This window comes from Pseudopipra pipra, chromosome 9 (assembly GCF_036250125.1).
Source record: "Pseudopipra pipra isolate bDixPip1 chromosome 9, bDixPip1.hap1, whole genome shotgun sequence".
In the NCBI taxonomy this organism is placed as follows: Eukaryota; Metazoa; Chordata; class Aves; order Passeriformes; family Pipridae; genus Pseudopipra; species Pseudopipra pipra.
Genome location: NC_087557.1, coordinates 7,259,420 through 7,280,126, shown reverse-complemented (window position 1 = coordinate 7,280,126; position 20,707 = coordinate 7,259,420). Strand labels below are relative to the sequence as shown.

The 20,707-nt window shown below is 49.8% G+C and overlaps 1 protein-coding gene across 7 annotated transcripts in view; it reads right to left on the bottom strand.

Annotated features, from left to right (window-relative positions):
- Positions 1–20,707, bottom strand: part of NOS1AP (nitric oxide synthase 1 adaptor protein) — a 44,798-nt gene that overhangs the window by 10,735 nt on the left and 13,356 nt on the right. For 5 of the 7 annotated variants that reach the window (XR_010432659.1, XM_064664399.1, XM_064664398.1 and 2 more), the window contains exons 3-6: positions 2,136–2,228; positions 1,699–1,772; positions 984–1,092; positions 596–737 (exon numbers count right to left, since the gene is read on the bottom strand). Coding sequence is in view for 6 of the 7 variants with exons in the window: in XM_064664399.1 (XP_064520469.1) it covers positions 596–737; positions 984–1,092; positions 1,699–1,772; positions 2,136–2,228 (418 nt within the window). In the remaining variant the exon portion in view is untranslated. The remainder of the gene's footprint in view (positions 1–595; positions 738–983; positions 1,093–1,698; positions 1,773–2,135; positions 2,229–20,707) is intronic. The other 2 variants (XM_064664400.1, XM_064664403.1) reach the window with 1 other exon arrangement.

Here is a 20,707-nt window from a genome sequence, read left to right as displayed (position 1 = left end):
TGCCTCCCCTCCAGTACAGGCACAGGCACCAAGGAGCAGGGCAGCTCCCTGGGGCCCTGCAGAGCTTGGGTGATGGGGCTGGACCAACAGCCAGGAGCACTTGTTCCAGCACCCTCTACCCATGGGGCTGAGAAGGAACAGGGTCCACAGGCTGCCTGCAGACCTGGTAGCTTGATGCAAGACCACAAACATAGATTAGTCCATTCAAGGAATTGCAGAGAGCCCCAGCCCCAGGCACGCCTCGGGACACAGGTCTGTGCTGAGGCCTCTGCTGCAGAAGCAGCGAGGGAATGTTTGCAGTGTGTGCAGCCAAGCACGGAGAGTACTCTGGCGCCCAGCAGAGTCCCGGGCGCTGCTAATTGGTTCCCAGCAAGGGGGATGTCTGCGAGGATGAGGGCTAACACCTAGCGAAGGCTCCTTGCTGGGCAAGATCCCAGCTTGAGCCAGAGGCGCCACAGGCCAGATTGCTGTGCAAATCTATTCCCCACAGGTGTCAGCCAGCAAGGAGCAGTATGGGAAGACAGTGCTTCTGTAGACTGTGTCTGCCAGGCTCCAGGAACCCCATGCTACCCCCACCTCCGCCTTTGCGAAATACCTGGGACATCCAGGTCATCTCCGTTCCTCTCACTGTCTCCATCCTCCTGCCCATCTGCGTTTTGCTGGGTGTGCTGCAGGCTCAGCTTGTGGCAGACCTCGAACGCCTGCCCCACCGTCCGCACGATGCGCATGGCTTGGCTCTGCGGCAGGCGAGGAGAGGAGAGGAGAGGAGGGATGTAACTTCAGCTGGGCCACCCCTGCCTGGTGACCCCCCAGCCTGGTGCAGCTCTCAGGGGTCTCTGTGTGCTGCCACAGGGCCTGGGGCACCAGAGCTCAGACCCCCGGTGTGCTCTGGGCTGCCACCTGCAATGCAGTGCCACCGGATCCTGCCCCAGCTGCTCCACCGAGGCCACACCATGACAAGACGAGCACCCCAGCACCTTTACCTTCTTCTTGGATTTGAAGACGTTGCACCTGAAGATGTTGCTAGACCCATCCCTGGCAATGTAGCTGAAGATCTTTAGGTCCTGGGAGTCATGAGACACATAGAATATTCTGCAAGGACAGAAAAGAAGGGAAGATATCATCATACACATTACCTACATGCCCAGGAGACTGCCAAGGCCACAGCCAGCGCTTCCCAGGGCACGGGGTGCTGGCAGATCCCCAGCCTCTGCAGCACATCCCTGCTAAAGCCCATCAGAATATTTTTTTGGCAGTGGTTTTGCCTCGGCTGGGAAAATTAGCCTGCTGATTCAGCAGCAGCAAATGTTTTGCAAAGGCAGCATGGGACTTCTCTGCTCAGCCCTCAGGGACAGAGTCAGCGGCCAGGAGCCCTCCAGGGACAGAGGAGAGCAAACCTCACTCCTTGCCTGCTCAGAGAGTCAGCCTTCTTGCCTGGGTGCCTGCTGCCCCCTCCCCAGCATGGCTAGGGCCCGTCTCGACCCCGTTCAGCCTCGCTGGGACAGACACCCCATGCTCTTGCTTTTGGCAACAAGATGGAGGAAGAGAGCTGGGGACTCCGGAGAGCACCGCGAGCCAGGGGAGCTGCCCTCTGCAGGGATGGTGGCAGCTCTCCAGGTCAGTCCCCAGCACAGTGCCAGTGTGGTGTGAGTAAGTGGGATGGCAGAGAGCCTCTGTCCCCTCACCCATCAGGTTTACCTGTAGATGGGGTCGTGCATGACGAGCATTTTGTTCTCGTCCCAGGCCCATTCTTTTTTCTGCAATGAAAGAAGCTGAAAATGAGTACGTCAGATGCTGTCCTTCAGAACAAGGACAGGGCAGAGACAGTCCAGGGACAGACTCAGGAAGCTCTTGTCTGTTGCTGCTCCCAGGGAACCAAGGGTTGGGTCCTGCTGGGGATCAGCCACATCCCACATCACTGCCATGGGGGCCCCAAGCCCCTTCTACACCCACATCAGGACAACCTCAGCCACGCTGTGGGAACATGGTCCACCCATGGCTGATCCCAGCCCATCTCTCTCTCTCCCAGCCCACCAGATTTTCCCAGAAGTTCAAGGATGCTGCAGGTCCCTGCTCCGGGAAGGGAGAGTTCCTGCTGTCAAGGCACTGCTGCCCCAGGGACCAGTGCTGCCTACCTTCTTCTTCTTCTTCAGAATGACCTTCACGCCATCCACTGACACAATGAGATTCACTTTCTTCTTCTTGATATTCTTGGCTTTAAACTCATACTGCAGAAGATGGAAGAAAACACTTGAATTAGCCTTTCTGTGCCAGGACAGTCTCAGGTAGGGCTGAAGAGGCTGCAAGAGGAAGGGGCAAGAGAGACAAGAACATGTTTTCCTGATCTCACATGCCTGCATCAACATGCACATCCATGCTAGGACAGGACAAGGGATCTTTTTGCCCTGCAGTGTTCCCATACCCCGCAGGAGGACACATCAAAGCAATCCAGACCCAGGATGCTGCTGGGAATGGTAGCTTGTTTCAAAGGCACTCACTCTGACCCTCAAAAGGGCTGAGCCTCCCCAAAGAAGGATTGCCACCTCCCTAGCCCTGCCAGCTCCCAGGGATCCACAGCCTGGCTGCGTTTGCCCCGCTGGCTTGTGGCCATTGCTGAGCTCTGGTAAGGGAAATGGCATTTAGAGTGGGGTATTTTTGGGCTCAGTATAAAACTGATGATGATTGCTGAGGACTCTGTGAACCTCTCCAGGGGATATGGGATAATGCAATTACCCACTTCAATTAGAAGTCACTGGACAGGAAAAAATCCCAATAGGAACTTCTAAAGATCAGTGGCTAAACACAAAGCTCTGGTCTGGCCTGGGGAGAGAATAAGATTTCTGAAAAATCCATCCACTTTGGCATTTAGAGTCTTACTTACATTTAGAGAGCTGGCAGGGGAATAGGCTAAATAAGCCATTTAGGCTGAGCAACCTCGTGCTGTGGGACTTTTGAGGAGTCCCATCACCTGTCTGCCTCAGGTGCACCCACATCAGGTACCCGATGCGCTGGTCCTACGTGCAGAGTGCTGTGCACAGCCGTGGGGACAGATCCTCTGTGCCCAGAAAAGCCCTGCATCCTGCACCTAGCCTGCCTGAGGAAGTGGAATTCAATTCATCCTCTCCTTATTTCAGCAATGTCTCTGCAGAGGGAGCACAGGGCAGATGCCCGACGCAGTGCCCTGCCTCCAGCCCGCGCCGAGCCTCGCCGTGACATTTCCAGCACCACATGATGTATTAACTCTGGCAGCCAGAGCCAGCAGGCAGGAAAAGCTGCTGGCCCTGACCTGTGATCAAATGATAAAAGACCTGAAAGCACAATTCCTCAAAGCCATTTTAAAATCGTTGATGGGGATGGGAGATTCAGATGGCTTGGAAAACAGTGCAGGGAATGCAGCTCTGCCCTTCCCCATGCCCAACCAGACGAGCCCACAAACTCCAGGGCTGAAGCCATGGTGATGGGCTGGAGAAAGCAGAGCTCAGGATCCCACCATAGAATCAACCAGGTTGGAAGAGACCTCCGAGACCATCAAGTCCAACCCTTGATCTAACACTGCCGTGGTTACCAGACCATGGCACCAAGTGCCACATCCAGTCTCATCTTAAAAACCTCCAGGGATGGTGAATCCACCACCTCCCTGGGCAGCCCATTCCAATGGCTGATTACTCTCTCCATAAAAAATTTCTTCCTAATATCCAACCTAACCTTCCACTGGCAGAGCTTAAGATCGTGCCCTCTTGTCTTACTGCTGGTTGCCTGGGAGAAGAGATCAACAACCACCTGGCTACCACCTCCTTTCAGGGAGTTGTAGAGAGTGATGAGGTCTCCCCTGAGCCTCCTCTTCTCCAGGCTGAACAGCCCCAGCTCCCTCAGCCTCTCCTCACAGGACTTGTGCTCGAGTCCCTTCACCAGCCTTGTTGCTCTTCTCTGGACCTGCTCCAGGACCTCAATATCCTTCGTGAACTGAGGGACCCAGAACTGGACACAGCACTCCAGGTGAGGCCTCACCAGCGCTGAGTACAGGGGAATGGCTATGGCCAGCCTTAAAACCCCCAGCACATACCCATATGCTACTTGCACAGCCTATTCCTCATGGAGAAGGGTCTCACCAGAGTCCCTCAACAAAGAACCCATTGGTGTGGGTTTCCAGGTCCCATCTCTCATATTTCCTTTCCCATCATTACTCGCAGAGGTGAAGCTGCATTCAAAAGCCCCTTCTCTGTGCCTTGCTAAGACCAGTGCCAAGATCAGGTGCCTGGTACCTAACACTAGAGAAATGTCTTGATTGAGCCCTGAGAAGGTGAGCTCTGGCCCGACTACCTCGGAGTAATTAACCCAGCCCCTTCTGAAGCTCTGTGTGTGATTTTTCCAGGAGCTGAGGGCTGAGCTGGATGCTCTTTGCAGCATTCAGGCTGACAGCACAGCACCTTGGAGCACTGCAGCCTGATTTATTGGTCCTAATGATCATTGATTATAAACATCAAGTTGCTGCTGGTGCCGTGGGGTTTCTATTCTTGGGTTACCCCAAGTGCTAATTAATGTGGGCTTGGAAGAGACATCAACCCTGAAAAATATCCCAGGGTTAAACAGACTAATTTTAGCCTGTTTTTTTGGGTGAGTAACAGCTCCAGGACAACAATGCAGACAGGCCAGGAGTTTTCAGCAAAGATGTTACCCAGTCCTGGCATGTTTCAGGGATAGAATAAATGTAGAGCTCCTTGGAGAGGCTTCTGGAATTCCTGGCTGCAGGCAAGGGATTCTGCCCAGGCTCGCCCCAAGCCTGGCAGAGGGGAGAGCTGTTGTGTGTGTGCCTCTGCCACACTAAAGCCAAAGTCCCCTTGTGCCAATGGCTCATGGCAAAACTCCAGCAAGGACCAACAGAAGCAAAAAAGTCAAATTCTCAAAAGAACCAACCAGCCGGATTTGTTAAGCCCTTCCACAAATCCAGGTCTTTATCCTGACACCAAAGTGAGAGCCAAGCTTCTTTGCAAGCCTGAGCCATGCGCTTAGAGAGCTATTGCCCATCCCACCCCATACAGAGCTCATTAGTGCAGTCACTCCAAGGAGCCCAGAGGCTCTCCGGGATACACTTCCCATGCACGAAAGCACAGCTCTAGCCAATAAAATGCTAATGAACTCATGCCCACTGGGGATCTAATGAAACACTAACCGTCACTTAATAATAAATTAGCAAGGGAGAGGATTCAATAAGACAGCAATTCAGTCGAGTCGCCTCTTGCATCCCGGGGCTGTACAGGGAAGGCAAGCTGAGTCCCACAGGCCAGGAGATGCGTTGCTGATCTTGAGGGGCTTTCTAATTTGGTCTAAGGGAGCGTTAGCTCTGTGCAGTTCCTCTAAGTGAGATCTAAGCCACAGAGACTGTAAGGGATGAACCCAAAGCTGTGCAGGGCAGAATCTGCACCATCTCACGGGGCAGCAGTTCACATTAGCAGTGACAGCAAGTGCCACGACCAGCCCAGTTCAATGCCTGGCTGTCCTGGGTGCTGCTCGCTGGTTAAGGCAGGAAGAAGGCATGGCTACCACAAGCCCTTGCCCAATCCAGCAAGCCCCTGCAGCTCCCAGGAAGGCAGTGGCTGATGGTGACAGCCAGCCCCAGGCACCAGCCCAGGAGTAGTGCTCAGGGCTGGGCTGGGTGCCCTGCCTGCACATGCACTCTCTCCAGCCTGGGAAGGGTACCTGGCCCTACACTACCTCCTTGGACTTCTCCAAACCCAAGGCAAATCCTTCCCGCTGGCAGGCTACCGGTGCCAGCATGGTATTTCTGCTTCTGAAGACTACTGGATGTTTCAGATGGTCTCACCAAAGCATGGACAGGACCAGCCCTTGCTAATACCTGCCCTGCAAGCCCCTTTAGTTAACAGGGCCATAGAAAAACCTCTCTGTATGATCGATCAGGACCTCCCTGGCTTGGAGTTATTCTTGACTACAACTGTGTGTGCCCCAGGCACAGAGATCTGCATGTCTGCCCATGTTTGTCAACATCCCTCCTTCTGCTGCAAAATAAAGCTTAAGAGGGATGAAAAGCATTAGGGTTTTAACTTTTCCTGCTGCTGGGAGGAAAGCAGAGGTGATGACAGGGTTGAAAATGCCACCAAAGGGACTATGAGAAGGTATGCACAGCCAGTGTTTGCTGCTGCATCCAAAACAAGCAGGCACTGGTTGACCCACAGGAAAAGAAAACGCACATGTTTCCAGAAACACTGGACCACTGCCATACAACCCTTGTTGGGGATACATCCTGCATCCCCAAAGATGTGCTAAAATGCACAGCACTGCTGTGCTGCTAAGAAGCTTTTCTCTGAGCCAGTACAAAACTGCCTGCATGCAGCAAAGCAAAAGGGGGTTTGTCAAAGCCACCAGCATAGGACCCATTCCACTGCCAAGAGGGGATGGGGATGCTCGGGGGAAGCTTTGCTATTCATTACACCAGGAGCAACAGGAGTGTCCCTGTGATCTGATGCAGGGAGGTGGGTGACAGCGATTCACCCCACACTCTCTGGGCACCGCATTCTGCTTTGTGGTGACTCCTTCAGGAGAAAAAACACATGAAAAGAATTTCACGCATGATAAACTCAGCTACCAATAGCTCCATCTTGGAGAGCTGAATTCCACCCTACGGCTTAATAAAGAAGTGATACAGAAATAATTATCCAGCTTGGGATCAAGAAAGGAAAGAGGATTTGTGCAGCTTTCCCATGATCCTCTTGTGTTTCACACCATGTAGCATTTCACTGTATTACTTATAAATGGCTAAATGGTGTAAGAGTCAGAAGAGCTTTCTTAGCCTTCAGCCCATCTTGGGTATGATTCTGGATCTTTAAATATCTGTAATAATAATGCAAGCTTGGGTTAATTATATTAATTCTTGGCTATAGAAATGTGGCGATCCCAGAAGACAAAGAAGAATTAATTTCAGGGAAATACACAGAAAATGGAAAAAGCAAGAGAAACTGTCCGTTCCTGGACTTTCACAGCTTCACAGTTGGTCTCCAACTGAAGCTCTAAGACCTGTACTAAAAGGTTTGAGCAAAGACTGAAAATGGACATTCGAGATGCATCAGTCAAAAAACCCCACAGCTATTCGAGAAAAAAAGCAAAGGTGGTCTCAGTAATGAAAAAAGAAGTATAAGATCACCCACAAAACCCAACCAGCTAAGAAGTGAATTCAGATCATCCCTTAATATTACACTGCCCACAAAAAAACACATTCATCTTTTCATCTGGAAAAGAAAACATCTACTCCCATCAGAGCACGAAAGCCTTACCATTGACCTCAGGTTTGTGGGAGTCTATTCTCAACATCTGTCTTTTATGTGGAGCTCAGTATTTAAATAACTTCAGAAGGAAAAGAAGCCAGCTGGTGTATGCATCATTGCGCAACACATTCCTACTGGCAGAATATTAAAACTGCCCTTTCTGGAGAACTGAGTAACATATGTTGCTTAATAGAGAGCTCATGTAACCTCGTCAGCTTAGAGTAAAATTATGTATGAATCCCAGTGTGATGGGTATGTGTGAAAAGCGGGGAAAACTCAGCATCCCTAGAAAGATGCTATCCACTCCTGTTGTGGTGTTTCCACACAGTAGAAGTGTAAGAAAACTTGCAACCACGCGCTGCACACTAGGTTAGGCAGATCAGACATTAAAGAGGAGAGATGATATCTTTCTAGATTCATCATCCCCCCACATTCACAAGCATCCAAAAAAATGTTAACCTGAATAAAGATTCCCTCACTTCATCCCAGCCCATCTAAACAGGCGTGGGTACAGTTTTAAGTCTGCCCACTAGCACCATTCATCAGTGAGGGAAGGTACCAGAAATGCTATATGGTCAGATTACGCCAACAGAATGCAAATAAACAGAATGTTTTTTAATGGAAGTTGCTCTAAGTGCATTGAACTGCCCCATCCCCTTCCATCCTCTATCCCCATCCTTAAAAAACCCCCAAAGTTACAAGCTTTTTCTGGGAAAAAGCAGCAGTCTGAGAACTAAATTAATAGGGAAAAAGCAATTCCCACAAAACTCATTGCTACTCTGCTATAAGAAAAACCATTGAAGGGGATGTAATTTTGCCAGAAAGCACAATTTCTCTGTGTTTATCCAGAAAGCACACAAAACTGCGAGCAGTGCCGGATCCCCCAGAACCACCTTTGTCAAATGCAAAGGGTTGGGTGGCCAGGACCCTGCACTGTGAGCACCCCGAGGTCTCCTAACCGTGGTGATGCCCCCGCAGCTCCCACAGCCAGTGCCCGCCTCCCCTGGCACCCCCTGCGGCTCCTCCTCGCAGCTGGCTGGCACAGCACCTCGTAAAATACTTTCAGAGTTAGACTTTAACCCAAGGTCAGCTCGGGCTAATGACAGACGTGGCAGACTAGCAACCGCTTTCCCAGCGCTTTGGGGGAGGAGCGGTGCTGTGCTCTTGATGAAGAATTAACTTATTACAAAATGACAGCCGAGCTCGAGTTCAATCGGCACAGGCTCCACGGCGCCGAGAATTAACGACTGGGGGGGAACCACATACCTTGCAATTTGTGCTGCTGAAAACACGGGGAATGACGGTAAATCTCAGAAATGTACAAGAGCTCAGGTGTAACCCACAGGAGGGAAGCCTGAGAAACCTTGCTGGGATCCTAATAGCTGTAATTGTGAGGAATAGCAAACAGCAGCGCTGTGCAGGGGACAAGGATTTCACTTTACTGAACCACACAAAGAAATGGCATCAACACCAGTGCCCCTAAATGACTCAGAAGCCACCTGTGGGCTGTGCGGGAACAGGAACCTGTGAAGGACAAGCCTTTTTTTCCTGGACAGGGGTGCCAAGTTGCCTCGGGGATGGGCACAGAAAGCTGGAGGAGCAGGAATGCAACACTGGCTTTCCGCTGGCCTTTTGTGGGGTAATCAACACCCAGAGCTCAGCGCTGGGGTCCTGCCAAAGCACTATGAGCAGACTGCAGCCAGAATACCTCACCTCTTCTTTTTCCTTCTGGTGCTTTGTTAACTGGAGGAGAAGCGTGACTTGCAGTGTTGGAGGGGCTGCACACATCAAGGTGAGCAGCACAGCGAACACAGGACCACAATGTGCCCATCTGGCCTGTGAACCAAGAATTCCGTGGGCCAGAAGGCTGGGAAAGGCCGTGTGGTGGTAGGGCACACACTGCACCCAGCCTGCCCAGCACAGGTGCTGTGTGCTGGGACTGGTGGGTGCGTATGGGATGCAGCAAACGCAGCTGTGCCTGAAAGAAAAGAGCACTGCAGAGGAGAAGGGAATGATTTAAATACAGCTTTGGCACATTAGCAAACAGAGGCCACCTGGCCAGGGGCAGCCTTGCAGAGCAGAAGAGTCCTCAGCCATCTAAGCCACACAGGTCTGGGAATACCGGGTGGTGTCCAGAAGACAGCTGGGCACAGTCTGCTATATGACAGGGAGTGGAGGCAGCACAGCCTCTCCCCGGAGCCCTTCTGTCAGAAGGGTAGGGCAGCAGAGAGCCAGCATCCTGCCAGCAGGGTCCCTAGGCATGGAGCATCACTCCCTTCCACTATGGGCTGCTGTCCTGAAAAGAGAAATGCACCTGCTAGCCTGCCCTGGTCCGAGTCTCCCTCCAGCTCTACTGGAGCAGCAGCAGATGTCAAGGGATAAAGTGGCTGGAAAGCAGGACACCTCCCAGAAGGGCAATCAGCTTCATCCAAGAGGCATTTCTGGACAAGGCTTCAAAACATCTGACAGTCCACTACTCTGGGCTGCACTTTATGCCCTCAGGGGACTCAGGCTTGCTAGAGGGGAGCATACTGGAATACCTGCTTAGCCTACTAATGTCATCAGCAATAAATGGACTAAAACCCATTTTTAAAAGGCTGCCTTAAGCCACCCTACCAAAGTGCTGTGCTGCTGCCTGTGACTTGAGAATCTCCATAACCTTTACTATGGGCATGCTATCCCATCACAGCTCTGGTGAGGAGGCTTTACCACCCCAATTCCTGCATGCAGCTGAAAGTACATGCCTGGCCATGACTGTGCCCATGATCCACACATGAGCAGGGTACTTGCCCATGGGATGCCAGCAGCACCTTCCTGTTCCCCTCAGGGCTGTGAGAAAAAGAGACAAGGACAGCAAGGAGATTTGGGGATCTCCTTGGTGTGGTCACTTCACTTGTGCTCCCTGTTCCTGTTGCCAAAAACTGGGACAAAACTAGTCCATAGCACTTGCACTTGCAGCAGGGATGATTACCACTGTGGGGTACAGAATCATGGAGATATCTGGCGGCAGGATCAAGGTTCCCACCAGCTCCATTGGCAAACTGCTGGCATGGCATGGGCAAACAGGCTGGAGACCTCTGCCATCCTCCTAGCTCAGGTGTAAGATGCTCCTCAGGATTAAATTTCCCCTGTCTACCTGTCTATACACCATTGCTTGTGGTTTTGCCAATAGCTAGACTTAAATTAAAGAGCACAGTAATTTGAAAAAGAGAAGGAATAATGGAGTATTAGATGCTTGCCCTTGGGCTTAATGATTCTTTTTAAAACTCTTCTACAGTTCCTTGGAGTTTGCATTTGCACATATGGGAAATGAGGCTCTGAGGTACATGTGTTTGTCTGAAATAGATATGATTTTGGTTTGCACTGACAAGGTCAGTGCCTATTTTCCCATCCAACTTCAGGTTTAATTTTGGTAACCGTCTGTAACGGTTGCAAGTACTGATGGGTATAAATGGGAATCAGTCTAAAAATACCCATGTTGTGAGAGCAGCACAGCAGAGTTAAGGTTGCTGCTTTGAAACCATCCCAGGATCACAGCATACCCATTTATCACAAAAAATATGTTTTCCAATAACATTGAATACTTCACAATAAATGCCTTCTGCTCGGTTTGCTATTTCCTACCAGAGAGCTGCCTCCATCCACTTCCTCTCACTGCCTCCGAGTTTCACAAGTTGAGGTGGCAAACTGGGACACATACACGAGCCATCTGCAGTCAAAGCAGTTTGACAGGAATCTCAGAGAAATCAGAACTGGTAAAAATTAAATCAATACCAGTCATAGGGTTAAATGAAGAAAGTTCCTCCAGGTAACAGCTTATTCTCATCTCCTCTTTTCCGGACTTCCATTTACAAGATTATTTACCTCCCTTACAAGCAATCCTTAGGGATTCCAGACTTCCCTGTGGTTTTGGTTTTTTTTAAACACCTGAAAATCAGAGGTTCAAAGGAGACTTGAGACTCATCAGGAGCTTGCAGCTGCTCTGCATGCCAGGGGATGCAGCAGCACAGTGCACATGAGGGATGCAGCTGGTGGAGCAGGCGCACACTTCCCAGCAACATCCCTCAGTTCCACCAGCAGCTCCTCAAAGCCAACAAGGTCCCTGTGCAAGACATCCTGTTCACTTCATTGGGGCTTGTCTAATACCAACATTACAAAAGAAAGCCATATAATTTCTCCTCCAGCTTGGGCACGTGCAGTGATGGCTCCAAGTGGGAGCTCAGGGGCTGGGAAAAGTGGTACCTCTCAGCCAGTCATGAAGGTTGGTGGAGACCATGCAACACGCCAGCCTCCAGCCTTGAAAACACGCCTAAATCTCTTTCAGAGATCCAAGCAAGTGATAACAGCACAGACTGGACCTGTGTGGGAGGTGGCAAGCTCCCCCCTGCCTTCACATGCTGCCATCTCCGATGGCCAAGCGAGAGCGCAAATTAACCGGTGAGTGGGTGTGTGTGGGATACTGGTCGAACTGGTTACAAAAATAACAACCAGGCTTTGAGCTACTTCCTTCAGTAAAGGAAAACAAGGGCAGGCTCTGCGTGCATCTGCGGGCACTGCTCTCGCACTGCTTTTCACAGCCCGGGAGGGAGAAGACAAGAATTGAGCTGTACACGTTTTAATATTTGCCACCTCTCGCTAGAAGAAGCAGAAGCCCATTCCTTGGAAACCCCACATCTGACTGGAATTTGTGGTATTTCTAATTAGATATGCATTGGTTCGACCTATGCAGGCAGTGGGTGCACAAGCTGTTTGGTGCAATCGCCCTTTGAAGAAAGCAAGAAACTAAAAGAGCCTGGAAATGGCCTCTGTTCATCCAGCCCACAGCGGGTTTGAGCCCATGTGTTAGAATGAGCTTGGCCTAAAGAGCAGCATTGTCATTTGCAGCAATTTAGTCATGCCCCTTTACAGTAATCCCTAATAAACTCCTGCCCCTTTCTGGCACCAGAAAGTCCCTGTGGCCCAGGGGACCACAGGACTGAGCAGTGCAGACAATGTCCAGCCCAGCACCTTCCTCCACCTGAGAAGGGAAACAAAATTTCTGTGTTCAAGATTAGCTTTCTTCCCGAAATGCTTTCTTTCTAAGACAGACCCTGGCTCAAGGCAGCTGAGATAATCCCTACCCACATGTAGGGGGGTCAAAGGCGGGGCTGATACTGCAGAAGAGCAGAGTCACCCCAAATCCACCCTGAGGGCAGGTGACAAAGCAAGGGGCACCCTGTGAAGACACCCACGCAGCACTTCAGAAAGGTGTCAGCTCAGCAAAGTGAGCCCAATCACAACACAATGATATTTACGCCCCAAGTTGTAAAACACAGGATTTATAGCTGTATTTTTTTACTGCTCACCACAGAGCTGCTCCCCCAGTTGCATAAAAAGCTTGAGTAAGACCAGTTGAGAAGGCAGATGAGAATAACCAGGCAGAGGAGCAGTGACACACCGAGGAAGGCAGGCTGGTAACACTGTAACTAAATCAGCAATTATGAAATTCAGACAATTAATAATGAATGAGCAGCAGCATTAAACGCTTGGTGCATCAGAAACAAGCCAGCCCTGTGGGGCTCATTAGATGCTGGCAGTGCTCAACAATGTTTCTGAGTTGTAACCAGAGAAAAGAGGTAATTATTCATATCACACTTGCTTTGCTGTTCCTATTTCAGCAATAACTAATGCAGGTGTTAAAAACCATTCACTAAATTCTGTATGTTAAAGGCAATACGAATAATGTCCTTTAGACAGATTTACACAGAATTATAAAAAAATTTCCAAGTAATAAAAGTGCTGACATTTCAGATGGAGTTAGAAAACAGGGGTTGAAATCCACCTCAGGGGTGGAGCCCCAGATGAAGCAAGGACAGACAGACAGATGACAGAATGCCACTGCGCTTCCAGGAAACTCCAGTGAGGAGAACACAGCAAGTGAGGAGAACACAGCAATGCTCATTTTTATGCAGGTCTGGGGTAAAAAAAAAAACACCACGTACTTGCTATCCAGGTCAAGTGTACAGGAATCTGGCATCTACCCATTTCAGGTTGATTTTATATGGCATTGGCCAAGCAGCTCTCACAGGAAAACGGAACAGAAGCTGCATCTGCAAGATGCAGAAATGTATCCTAGAAAAGCCCTGGAGCCATCAAAAGGTGGAAAGTGGAAAAGTCCAGTGGAAAAGACAAGATGAAGACAATGTGGTCCTCAGCAATGTGCAGCAAAGGTGACATTATCTCAAAACACAGCACTGCTGAAATCACTACCAATACAACCCATTCCAACAGAACATGTGCTGCTTTATTGTACACTTCAAAAAAACAACAGAAAAGAGTTCAGAAAAAAGCAACATGAACATGAGGCAGCTTTCCCAGACTCCTACATCCTAGAGGTCAAAACAAACTCTCTCTATTTAGCTTATTCAAAAAGCAAGTTTGGAGGGGACTTGTCCACAGATCAGACCTGGGACTTGGGAAGAGCTTCCTCACATCAAAGGCTTTGACTTTAGGCAAATGCACAAAATCAACTAGCTGGGAGTTGAAGTTTAATCCATTCAAACCACAGAAAGACAAGTCTTTTTTCACAGAAAGCTCCAGGGGACCTGCACTCCAAGTCACACTCACCAACGGCTTTGGACAATTACTCTAGATTTCTCTTCTTTTAGATATTGTGGATTTCTTAACAAGTATGTAGAGGTCAGCAGAGATGTGCTCTTTGTGCTTCCAGTACTGGATAAATGCACATATCCCTAGAGTTCCCAAGGATCAGGGAGTGTTTGAAGGAGTCCAGACCAGTCCCATCCATCATGTCAAGAGGAAGTAAGAAATTGTCATTGGAGCAAAATGCTAAAAAAAACCTGGAGGCCTTGGAGAGGAAAAGAAAGAGAAGGCTCTCTCTGATGCATATCACTACTGCAATCCAAGAACAACACTGTAGGGCTGTTTTCTGTTAAAAGAGTTAAGCTGAAATTCAACCATCTTTGCTGAAGTTTCCTGTGGTAAATATATACTTCAGACTTTTGCAGTTTCTGCTGAAACAGATCGGCAGTTTCTATAGGCAAGCACATGGCAGGGGGAACTGGTTTGGTTGGGGATTTTTTCCCCATCATGTTAAACTAACACTGCTGAAAACCAAGCAACAGATTAAGAATCACTGGGATCCTCATTCTCCATCAGAGAAGCCTGGCCTGAGAAGGAAAACTCACCCAAACTTCTCTGAAAATTCATCCAAATTTGGCTACACTCTTTGTCTACAATCTTCGCCCTGGGTACACTTCAGAGGGGAATGTCCATGCCATCCAAAAATCCCAGTTGAAGCACATCACTTCCCCCACCAGCCATCATCTACAGGGATACCAGGGCATTCAGGGACCACATCCATGGCCACAGTGGCATGAGGAGAAGCAGCAGACTTGTGCAGCCTCCCTGTGGGGTGAGGAGGTGCAGACAGGAGGAGGCAGGGAACCTCCAGGGTTTTCATCACGCTTTGCACACTAAAGCCCTTCTCTGCTGGGATGGGGACAGTGCTTGGCTCCTTTCTCTTGTCCTCAGCAGTGTTCCTTCCAGTGCCCTACAACAGACACATCCCTTCCTCTGACTGAAATGAGAGCAAGGCCTAAAAGAGTTAACTGAGGTATCTTGCTCTGTTGAGAAAATCCCCCCCCCCAACACCTGCTCTGCCTGTGCTGCTAAGGAACCCTTGCAAAAACGTTGATAACTCGCTTTGTTCTGCTTACTGGACCTGAACCTAATCATAAGAAGAATGCTAGAAATGCTATATAATCAACCTAGAGGTTAAGACAAGGTAGACATTTGAATAGGAGAAAAGGGTTTAGAGCCAAGGGTTTCTGCAAGCTTCAGTAGTAATAACATTAACAATAGAAAGGTAAGGAGGTCAAAGCGAGAAAGAAGAGAAACAGACTCCCGATTTGAGGCTGAAGGTCGGAACCACCACCAAAATTCAGCGCCGAGAGAAGAATTTGGAAAGCACCGCCCTAAGCTCCGCCCAGACTCCGCCTATTATTAATATGCATGAATAGATGTTGTAACATATGAATATGTATGTAGACTGTATAAATTACCCTGGGTTTGTATTGGTGCCTTCGAGCAAGTTTGTCCGGCGCGAGCTGGCTTGCTCCCAACGTTGAATAAACAAATACCTTGCTGCTTATAGATCCAAAAGTCTCTGAGCAGTTAATCATTCCGAGGTTTTTCGGCACCACCTAATTAAACGAGATCCATTTCACAGACCAGCTCACACAATAGCTTTTGCAGCCTCTCCTTTTAAACAGACGTGATCTTTCCCCCTGCTCCCGCACAGGGCAGGGACATCCCGTAACATCCTTACAGCTCTCACAGCCCCGGAGCTGCGCGACAAAACCCTTCTCACCTTGCCGCAGGCTGCACGGCGGGTTCTGACACTGCGCTTCCCCCCGGCTGTTTGGTGTACAGCATCTTCTGCTGCACCAAGTCAAAACCACCAAGAATTAATTTTAGCAGTGGAGAAACTGGGGCACGTGGCTTTTTTTTTTTGTTTGTTTGTTTTTTTTTGGAAGGCTGCAGCCCCAGGCTTTGCATCTCTTCTGAGGTGATGCAACAGAGAACACTTCAAGGGGTACTTGGCCTTTGAGGACCAGCAGAGAAGCACAAGAACAGAAAGGATTTAAAGTTGACTTCAGTTTGGATTGACTTTAATTCAGCCTGGTTCCACGTGCAGGAATGTCTCCCTCAGAAGGAATCCGACAAGTCATTCAGTCTCCCCATGTCTTAGTTTCTCATCCATAAAACAGATATAAAATATTGCTTGACCCCTGCCCCCCCCTCCCGCAGGTGAAGTTCTTTAACTCTTTGCTCTCCTTTCCCTAAGCTATTTCTCCCTTTAACCACAGAGCAAGAGTGAGGCATCCTCTCTGGACACACTCATGCCTGGCTGGAAGATGTGGCTGTCCAGGATAAGGCTGCCTGCACCTCTCCTGCTCAGGCCCATGCAGCATCAGTACTCAGCATCAGGGAGCATTTAGACCCACTCCATCCCAAGAATAAAACACTGCCATGATGGCAGAAAATTGATGAAAGCACTGATTTATTAAAAAACACTGGAAAACTCCATGTTGCATTAAACAAGAAGGAAAAAGCCTCCAAATAAAAGCAATTCCATGGGTGTGGGGAGATACAAACTCAGGGGGATTGGAACAGGGGGCAGGTCCAGTTCTCCACTCTGCTGACCAGATAGTGCTGGGAGATGCCAGGATGAGTTGCAGACCCTGAAATCAACCAAACCTCAGCATGCCTCTCTCAAACCCATTTTTTCCTCTCAACAACCTCTCAGGTAGCCAGGAGCACAGAACCTGTGCTATTCTTAGAAATTTACTCTAAAATGCAAAGGTAAGTGCAGATGTTTATCTTCATTAGCAAGCTTCTAGCAGCACCTCTTGGTGACAGTGGTGGGGCTAGTGTGTGCTGAGTTGGGTGTGTTACAGCTGGTGACACTAAACACAGCCCTTTCCCTCAATAACAAAACCTTCTGCAGAGATTTATGCAAGTCTGAGGGTCAAATTATCAAAAGCAGCTCTATCACCTTGCAGAAGGAGCAGAGACCTATCAAAGGACAATGGTTTCTGTAAGAACTCTTCAAACCCTTACAAACAGCAATTACCAGCACTAACAGGACCCCAGATCTCCCAGAACAAGCTGCAGACATCCCTGCCTTGACAGCCAGGCTAAATCCATCCATGCCCATGAGCCACAGTGTGCAACAAATCACTCCTTTCTAGACAGGAGGAAAAGCCAGAGCAGGCACACAGAGGAGAGCCCCATGGGCACCTCTGGCAGCTTCCACAGCATTTGCAGTCCCACAGACACTATGTGTGTCCACACTCCAGCTATGCTCCTGCAGAAAGCAAGGTTTGCAGTGCCGTATTCCCCTGCCTCAAGTGCAGCTGAGCCCTGGCACGGAACTGAGCCTGCTGCCCCACCAAAACCATGTGTGCAACATGGGAGCCTCACAGGAAGGAGCCACAGAAAGCCAGGGTTACCTGTCCAGCGTGCTGTGTCCCACAGACTGTGCAATCCAAAAGTGCAATCTCTAAAACCTGCTCAAAGAACCATTTCTGAGGAAGAAAAAGTGGGAAGCAGGAGGAAGAGGAGGAAGCACAAGGGCCCACAGGGGACGGACATTTGTGAAATTACTTTACACGCTGACCATGAACTTAGAGAAGGGGTGGGATCCAGCAGAGCATGTCCTGGCTGGAAAGGAGCGATGCTGAAGGTCTGCCCTCTCCCCCATGTTCAGGGAGCCTGGCAGATGTTATTCCCTGTCCTCTCCCCTGAGCTCCTAGCAGATATTTGCTGATGGCTCAGATGATGGCATTGGCAAGCTGGAAACGTGACTCACGGTGAGCGTGGTGGGGAAAGCCCCCAGCCAGGGAGCGAGATGAATCACAGGGAGACACCACAGGCTCTCCGAGAAGGAAGAGAGTCCAACCAAGGGAAGGCCAACCCAAGCACACAGAGGGCAAGGATGTGTTACAGGGGTGTAGGGGACTGGAGACACTGCTGCCTCCCAGCTTTTTGCCGGAAGCTCCAGTCCTGCCCCGGGCTCGGCGTCTACTTGGCTCCCAGCCCTCTCAAAGGCACTGGACTGGCTCCAGGCCAGCATCACCCATCAGGAACACTGCTGCTTGTGCTGGCACGCCCAGTGTCAGTCGATGTGTTCCTGCCAGAGCCCCGGGCATCGCCTGCCCGTGGGACACTTGCCCAGAGCTGAAGTGCTGAGCTCCTCAGAGAGACTTGGAGGCATGGGGAAGATTGCACACTGGCACGTACCTCCTGGTTCAGGAGCTTTCCCAAATCATGCTGCCCCATCTGAGTTATGGTTTCCTTCATTCTCGACCAAGCTCTCTGTTCAGCTGGGAACTCCTTTCCCAGGCTGGACCCCCTGCCATCAAGCTCTCCACCTCACCACATTTTGGAGCCTGGCCACAAGGGACATGGTGCTGTCTCCAGTTCAGTAGAGAACTCTTAGGTAGGACATAGCTGGAAGTCAAAAGGCAACAAGCTTATCAGGACTGATTTACGAAGCTAGCTACCAGGGGAAGAAAAGCATGCCTGTACCTTGTCTCCTCAGCACCCACCAGGTCTCATGTCTGCTGAGCCCAGGCATTCCTGCCACCACATGACCCAGCACGCCCAGCAGACAGCCAGCACAGGTGCTGGTTGCTCGTGTCTGCCCTCAGTGCCTTCCCAAAGCCTCTCTGGCAAGGACTGCCCGAAGTACCATCCATAACCACCTTCCTTGGGACTCAGACCTTCCTTTCCAGAATTAATGGCTCACACTTCACACCTCTTTACCAGTCCAGATGCCTGCCCTCTGCCACACAGAGTCATTTACCTCCCTAAACTTTTAATTTTACTAAGTGTGCATTACAACTCACCCTACCTTAATGCTGCCAGTAACCTCCACATTTCCGCTGAAAAGCGCTTGCCCCATCCTGGCCATGATATTAAGGCAGGCAATAAAGCCAGGGCCACCATGCTTTGGCCAACCCTCCTGGAAAACAACCTTTCCTTGTGGGCAGTCTTGGACAAAAGGCTGTTCCAATCAATCTGGGTATTTAACCAGTATATTGATTAAATACTAACCACAGGACGAGATCTTGACCTATTTCATGCCATCAAGTAGGCGGCATGTTGGTAGCAATACGGGACCAGCCATTATTTTATTATCACATTAAGTGGCACTGGTGATGCCAGCAGAAATACAACGAGCTTGCCCAGAAGCCTTCACCCATTTACTGTGACTGTCAGAGCACTGAAAGAGCAATTGAAATTATTACAGATATCATTTGGGTTCCTCCCAGATCTCACACAACATAATCTCGTTCATCTCAGATAATCACGTCAAGCCATTAGCTTGTTAATCATTCTCCCTGTGCTGAGTGCCGTGACTTGGCAAGCAGGCTGTGTTTTTCAGGCAGCCAAAGCCTGGCCAGCCCACTGCCCACAGTGCTGGTCCTCACAGACAGATGGGGGTGGGCTGCCCCAGGCACACAGGGCCAGCTTGCTCCCAAATCCTGCTCCACTTTACAGCAGGGAGAGCCGTGCTGCTCCTTGCATGGTGAAAGAAAGATGAAAAAAAAAAAGTAGGCATCACTGTAACTGACCTGATGCTTCTAAAAACTCACCATGGCAGGGACATGGGCTATCTCAGATATATTCTAATTAAACGAGCTCAAAATTACACCAGGTGCTCTACACAAATAACCAGCCGCATGCATCAATTTTCACACCAGTCCAACTGCACCTGTGGCCTGCAGAGGATGCAAAATCTTGCTTTAAACAAGCTTGTTGAAATTCAGTAATTTTGCCAATTTGCTAAAATTGAGCTCAGCTATGCAAAGCAGCAGAAGTCCCACAAAATCAGATGTACCTTACAGAGTAGGAGGTGTAGAGAAGCTAGATTTTCAAGTGCTTGGAATGCTTCCCTGTTCTGAGCCTGCAAAACTCAGCTGGACACTTCCCAGAAACAGGCTTGCAGAATATAAGATTTCTCCAAAGGAAACTGGCATTAAAGCTGCACTCAGCAATCCAAGTAGCAAATTGGAAGGGAAAAAAGGCTGATTCCAAATTCTCTAGAACCACAGCACCAAGCCCCTGCCAGGCAGCACTGGCTGCACTGGAGACATGCCAGGGGCACAGAGAGGAAAGCATTTGCACACATTTACATCATGACAACACAAAAAATATATAGTTATCAATGTCATTTAGGGCTCCACGTGTTCATCAGGAAGAGAAGGGAAGCAAAAAGATATCTTGCAGGCATTTTCACCTGAAATCTTCAACAGCTCGTAACCCTTATGGCTGGGAAGATACATCACTTGGGCTCTTGCTCTCCAGTACTGTAACACCCTCTCTGGTATCTGACGGACCCAGGAGCTCACTCCTGAATTTCTCCAGCTTTGCCCATGACTGGCCCAGAACAGAAGATCACTGTGTCCTCTTGGCTGCTGCTTCCCAGAGAGCCTGGGCAAGGAAGGTGTCCTGGGCTCACATCAACAGGACAGGCTGTCTGCAGCTGTAGCGACAGCTGAATTACTCGAGTTTGGGACTTTCTGACGTTCAGGTGCCTGCAGGTCTGGACTCACAGATCAGTTCCTCGCACCTTGCATCCAGAGGAGCCAAGGAGCATTTTGAAAGCCAACCTACCCCAGCAGCAACATGGAGTGGGTCACCCTGTTTTGAGATGAGGAGGAGAAGGGGGCCAGTTGTACTAACAGAAGCCGAGCAGCTTGCCTGGAAAGCAAGCCCTGGCCTGTTGTATTTATTGGTACTGACGTGGCCATCAGTGCTCTGCAGGAAAGATGTAGGCTTTGGAGGAAAGCTGCAGCAAATGCTCACAAAATTGCTGTCCAAGTGCATCCTTGGCATGGCTAACGTCCCATTCCACTGAG